Source organism: Galeopterus variegatus, unplaced genomic scaffold (genome assembly GCF_000696425.1).
Source record: "Galeopterus variegatus unplaced genomic scaffold, G_variegatus-3.0.2 Scaffold5121, whole genome shotgun sequence".
Lineage (NCBI taxonomy): Eukaryota > Metazoa > Chordata > Mammalia > Dermoptera > Cynocephalidae > Galeopterus > Galeopterus variegatus.
In genome coordinates, this window is record NW_007731232.1 from 37344 (window position 1) to 44211 (window position 6868).

The 6868-nt window shown below is 45.8% G+C and overlaps 1 protein-coding gene across 1 annotated transcript in view; it reads left to right on the forward strand.

The window, feature by feature from the left end:
• The first annotated feature begins 730 nt into the window (after positions 1 to 730).
• LOC103604399 (gamma-2-syntrophin-like) overlaps positions 731 to 6868 on the forward strand; it is a 53092-nt gene continuing 46954 nt past the window's right edge. Inside the window, exon 1 of the mRNA XM_008588955.1 lies at positions 731 to 811. Within this exon, the coding sequence (XP_008587177.1) occupies positions 731 to 811 (81 nt within the window). The remainder of the gene's footprint in view (positions 812 to 6868) is intronic.

Here is a 6868-nt window from a genome sequence, read left to right on the forward strand (position 1 = left end):
TCTCTGCTGTGTCCCCAGCGAGCTGTGGCATCTTCTCATGAGAGGTCACATGTCAGTCAAGGTGGCCGTCCACCCACGCTCCCCTCACTGTAGGAATTCTCTCAGTTTGAGAGCTGTGCTCTTTTTCTGTTTTATTTTTTGTTTGCTTTTTTTTTTTCTTTTTTTCTTGGTGGTATCAATGCTGCTGTTTTTCTGCTGTTTGCTGGTACTGCTCATAGGAATGTTTCCCAAGAAAGAGCCACATCTACATTTCACTGGAACATGTCAGGGAGCCCTGGGGATTTTTCCTAGCCCAACTCTTCTTCTGTATAAGCAAAAGAAAAATGAACATCTTACACAATATGTAAAATGAGTTAGCAAACAAGAAATTTAATAATATAGTGTGTGTTTTCAAAAAGACTTTTTGAATAGAGGTTTGTTAGGTTCTGTTTTGTTCATTTACTTTTAGTTAGAGCAATGCCTATAAAGACTTCCAACTTTTACGCAGTTGGAAATATTTGCCTATAGACAAAAAGCAAGAAAGAACTCAGTGTCTGTAAATGTTTATGCAGGTTTCGTGTCACGGTGGGTCCTCTAGTTTCGTTCCACATGGTTTTCGTGTTAGGACTTTTTAAAACAAATACTTTTTTACTAAGGGGGGGTTTAATATTGCAACTAATAAGTAAAGTTAAACAGCATCATTAAAGAATGTTTTCTCAAAATTAATCCTCTTTTCTAGTCCAAAACATATATGTGCAGCTGGCAAGGAGAGACACTATGTTTCACAGTGGATTTCGCTTTGGGTTTCACCTGTTTCGACAGTAAGACAAAGGTAAGATGCCGACAGTCAATCCACAGGGCCATGGCAATGCATTTTAATTGCATGTCAGGGATGTTAACACACATAAATGTCTGACAGCTGCCACCGACTCTGACGGATTTTGCATCTAAGTAGTGCCTGTGTAGACTATCTTCTTTCTGGTAGCTCAGGGTCCCAGGATTTTCACAAACCCTACAGCCCAGGCAATGGAAACTGAATGGGGTTTGGGATCATGATTCACATCAGGGTGGAGTAAGGTGGGAGAGGGAAGCACAGGGTGAGTGTTCTTGATCCTGCTCAAAGGAAGGCCCACACAACGCAGTTAAACACTTGGAAAAGAAATGCTAATTGTTGCAAGCTTAAAACCTGAGCATTTCTGGTCACAGTAAAATAGCACCCGTAGCTGGCGGAGTTCATTGAGTGCTGTTTCCACACATATAAAGCTTCACTGATTTCAGTTTATTCTGCATGAAACTTCAAATGTGAGCTGTGGGGACTTAGACTCATTCCCATTAGCATCTGAGTGTTCACTGATCTACATAAGTGTTAAGAAATGTTTTCCAAAGTCAAAGGCAATATTTTGTCATATGATTATTTAAAAAATCTACTCCCTGTGCTAATTAAAAATGAGTTGGATGGGAAGGTATTGGTGTAGTGGTGATTTTTGTAAGGTAACTTGAGCAGGAAGACATATAACGATACAGGAAGTGGATTGGTTAACATAAGGCTGCTTTCGGTTACTTTTCTCATACGGGTTAAAGCCAAGGGGGCTTCCTCAGTGTGAAGAACTGGCTCAGATTGCTGGGCAACTTCTGACTGGTTGCTGGAAATTGACTGTTTTTAGGAAGAACTGGTCTGTTAGAGGACCGTCCTGCTTTCTTAAATTTTGTTTGATTGGGTGTCATTTAGCATGAGTGGCTCCATTTTGGTCGAGCCTGTGGAGCCCAGTGCAAGAGCTCAGTCCAAACAATGGCCTCCCATAAATTTTATTTAACATCGTCTTTATTAAATCCATTACGATGTGCATCGAAATTTCAAATGCCTGCAGTTACTCTTTGACCTCTACTCCTATGCACTGTCAAACTTCACCTGCTTTTCAGTGCGCAGAGTCAACCCTGAGTGAGTAAAGCCTCACCTCAAAGCTCCGAGAAGCTATGATTCATTTCTCAGAGTTATTTCCAAGCTTCCATGTTTAACAACCTGGGGTACTCTCTCCAGTGAATTAGTCCCTGCAACTGTTAATGAGAACTTGTGACACGGTGCCCGTCTCCTTGAGAAGTTCGCCCTGGCTGGTTTTCCATTCTTCTGGAGCAGGACACTGGAAATGTCTGGAGACACTCTTTATTGTCACCAGTTGGAGGGGAGTTCCTGCTGGCATCCTACAGTGCGCAGGACACCCCCATCACACAGGGTAGGTGGCTCCAACATGTCAACAGTGTGGACATTAAGAAGCCTGTGCTGGAGCAGGAGGTGGCTTCCTTTCCAGAATTACAGAACTGAAGTTCATGTGGTCTTTGTTACTGTACTTCCTCCCAGGGAAACAGCTGGGCTGTGTTTACAACAGGGGTGCACACGGTGTTTATAATGGTAACAACATGCATCTGCACACAGACTTAACATGAAGAAGGGATTTCACGTCTGCCTCTCCATCATGGTCTCTCCTTCCAGTCCTGAGGTCACACAGCGGGCGGACGACTCCCTGATCCCACTCAGGGGTGCTTCCTTCCGTACCTGGTCTGCCATATGGACCTGCCGGTCGCAAGCTGCGGGACTCGCTGTTCACAGCCTTGCTCTGTGTGTCCTTCTGAGATAAGGAGAATGCTAGAGCAACTGTCCTAGAGTACTGAAAAGCCTCTGCACGTGTGGTAAATACAAGACCTGATTTGCAACTGTCGCTCGCTCTGTGTTCAGGAACTCTAAACTGAGACTTTCCCTATTCCACCTGGAGAGCAAGTTTGCATAGTCCACTAGCTGCAGCCCGTGGGATCCCACGTGCCCCTTTCTGGCTGAACTTAGCAGTGCGGGTGGGTAGGCCCTGGGACAGTTCCCTCACCTGAAAAGAGCCCCATGAGCCTTTCCTTTCAAGGAGCAAAGCACGCACCCACCAGCCTGGTGGCTGCTGCAGGCACTCACTGGGACGCCTCTGCGGGGTGCTGGCATGGGCGGTTCATTCACAGACAAGGCTCTTCCCAGCCAGTGAGTCTCGTTCCACTTTCAGGGCTCAGCACAGCATCCACAGATGCCACCACGTCTTCCTGTTGTGACTCTGCCAGAGGATTTCCCTATAACCACCCTCTGTCTTACACACGGCCATGACACGGTAGTCCTGGGGCCCTTGAAGAGGGGGTCCCGCATTCTCCCTACTCCCTTCACGTCCTTCTGAGGACACCGTCAGAAGATGGAGTCCTCAATGGCCCACATGAATTAAAAGAAACGGCCACTGGAACATCGGCACAGCCCTAGACAAGCCCTTAGCCTCTCACATGCTCAGTTGCTGAGCAGGCACGTTTTCCTGCCAGAGTGGCCAGCGGGGTCCCTAGGGAGCTGAGATGGGAGTGGCCATTTGTGATTTGCTTTGCCCACGTGCTCTCGGCCACGGCGCGTCTTCTGCTTTCCTCTGCCCGTGAATTTCCTGTCTTGCCAGGCCACTGCACTATGACTTTCTCTCACGAGGATATTCCTTTGTCTTTGGTGGTCTGCTCTGTGCTGGGCACAGGCCTGCAGACCCGGGCTCAGGGACCCCGAGGGGCACTTCCTGTCATTGAGTCCAGCGCTTTTCCCCTGATTAGCGCTAAAATTGGCCCAATACAAATTTTAAATAGTTCTAATTTTTCTCTTAGTGCTATGCAAAACTGGGGTGTGAACCCTTTAGGGTACAGCCACAATGTTTTAAATTTCCTGGTGATGGCACTGTACAACTTAATCCAGCTCTTGTCATCAAAATGGATTGATCTGTAGCATATAGCCACGTCTGTCTGATTAGACAAAGTGGATCAGCTCGATGGTGCTAGAATAAACGTGTGGCATTAACCATGGGGACCCTCGGAGCCTGCATGGTGTGAAGGGCAGCCCTGCCTGGCCACTCTGGCAGGACACAGCTCGCAGCTGCGCCTGCACCAGCAGCAGGTTCTGTCCCCAGTTCAGCCCCGCCCGCGGGGATCTGCCTTCCAGGAAGGCTTCTCACCTTCTCAGTTGCACCTGTTCAGTGTCTTTCTTTAAGTCAAGTTTCCGTAAAAATTCAATTAAGACGTCTTCTTGCTCACCGGAACCTTAAGTACAGAGGCTGTGACCCACTGGCATACTCTCCTATGAAGGTGGACACTTGACCTCACATTTTTCTTATGATTACTTTTTGTTTCAAGAAGTTCTGGCCTAATACTGATATATGTAGTCTGTAATTATAGAGCAACTGAAAATAAAAACAGCATATGACAGCATAAAAAGAAAATTGTTCCAGAGGCTTGCTGCTTGTATTCCTATTAGTTTTTATTTTTTTCTTTTTTTTAAGAGTTGACAAAATTCTAATTTATTTTTAGAAGAAAAACTTTCCCACCTTAACTGTGAAGGGTAAACCAATGGATTGTAAATCTATAAGATATCTGTACTTTTGCTTTATTTAGATCTTTTCATTGTTTTCAACATAGGATGACATTTGTTAGGTTTTTAATTATTTCTATATTGATATTAAGTACTTAAATGATTATTTAATAGGAAATAATTATAAAAATATTTTCTCCATGCTTCTGCTAGATAAGTCATTATGAAAACCATCAAGTAGATTTCTTGGCTGGAAATGCTTAGATTGGGATTTACCATGCTTGTATTCACAGGATAATTAGCACTTCCATAATGCATCATGCTGTTAAATTAGACCATTTGTATATTAATTCTGGGTCAAAACTAGACCTGCAATGTGGCAGCAATGCTTATTAAGCAAACGCATGCTAGAAAAAACACTCTGGGTTTTGATAAGTGCCCAGATTTTAATGAGAATCCACGTGGGCATCCACCTCAGAAGCACACCTGTGGTCAGATTCCTTAATTCCCCACTTCTGCCCCCACCAGAGGAGGACAGGCGGTTACTTCCAACATCAACACGTTCACCGTTGATAAGGAGCAGTCAAGCAGGAAAAACAAAATTTTGTTTGGCCATGGAAATATTTTCTGTACTTAAAAAAAGGGGGAAGACGATATGCAATATACATTATAAATTTCTAGATTTGAAGTTTTTAAAATAATTAAACAAGAATAGATTAGAAACGTTCTACTTGCTAGAAGTGACAATGCCCACAGCTGCTCAGATGGAGGAAACGTCACCTCTTGATATGTCCCTCACCTAAAGACAGTGTCCCCTCACCTCACAACAGTGTCCCTCACCTAGAGAGTGTCCACTCACCTCATGACAGTGTTCCCTCACCTCACGACAGTGTCCCCTCACCTCATGACAGTGTCCCTCGCCAAATGACAGTGTCCTGTCACTTCATGACTGTCCCTCACTTCAGGATATTGTTCTGTCACCTCACAACAGTGTCCCTTCACCTCATGACAGTGTCCCTCACCTCACAGCAGTGTCCCTCACTTCAGGGTATCATTCTGTCACCTCACGACAGTGTCCCCTCACCTCACAACAGTGTCCATCACCTCACGAATGTCCCTCACTTCAGGATACTGTTCTGTAACCTCACGACAGTGTCCCTCACCTCACAACAGTGTCCCTCACCTCACAGCAGTGTCCCTCACTTCAGGGTATCATTCTGTCACCTCACGACAGTGTCCCCTCACCTCACAACAGTGTCCATCACCTCACGACTGCCCCTCACTTCAGGATATTGTTCTGTAACCTCACGACAGTGTCCCTTCACCTCACGTCAGTGTCCCTCACCTCACAACAGTGTCCCTCACCTCACAACAGTGTCCCTCACCTCACAGCAGTGTCCCTCACTTCAGGATATCATTCTGTCACCTCATGACAGTGTCCCCTCACCTCACGACAGTGTCCCTCACCTCACAGCAGTGTCCCTCACTTCAGGATATCGTTCTGTCACCTCACGACAGTGTCCGGGTGCTGGGCCTGATCCCCAGGGAGCCTGTTCCTTACACTGGAGTTGGATAATCTTATGAAGTTGCATTGAGGCAGATGCGGAGGAGCAGAAAATCAGTTTAAAAAGAAAAATAAAAAAAAACGGAAGAAGAATTGAGTTCCTTGTAGGAGAAAAAGCAAAGACAGGTCTTTGGCCTGAGTAGGAAGGTGGAGAAAAGTTACAGCTCCCAGGAAAATGCCAAAAAATCAACCTGCTCTGATCCTCGATGTCACAGACTCTTCTGGAACTGCTCAGTGATTAACAATGAAGAATTCAAGTATCACTTTCTATCATTAGTATGTTAAAAATTTTAATTTGTTGAAAAGGAAATGAGAAGTGATGATCACTATTAACAACCCGTCACATAAAAATGAAACATAAACATCGACGTTTGACGTAACTCACGCTTAAACGTGGAAATGAGTTAGACTCCAGTCAGCCTGCTTCCGTCTGACTGGAGCCCCCGGCCCATCGCACGCGCTCCTGAGGCTGTGGAAGGAAAGCCAGCGCTGGCCTGTGACTCCTGGTCACAGCGGCGTCCCCGGAGCTGCGCAGCTGGAGAGAAAGCCACATTCTGACCTAGGAGGTCCAGAGCCACCTGGACCTTCTAGCAGGAATTAACTGTCACCTGGACCCACTTTCTTACAGAATGTGTGGAATATCATCCATAATGGGAAGAACGGTTTCTTTTTCAGAAGCATTCGTGTTTTCAGAGTTCGCAGCACTGGCGGTTTGAAAGTGACTCACGGTGGGAGGGAGTGCGGCTCTGCAGAGCTGTGTTCTGGCTTCACCATGTTTACCGCACTCGGAGAGATAAGAAAGGGAATAACGCCCGTTGCCCAAGCAACCCACCAGCTGTGCCTGGACAGTTTCCTGGCATGTCCAAAACCATGAGAAGCTGGGGAAAGCACTCGTGTCCACCTTAAGCAAGGACAACATTGTAAAATGTGTACACGATTTTAAGCAGACGAACTGTGCATTTGTATGC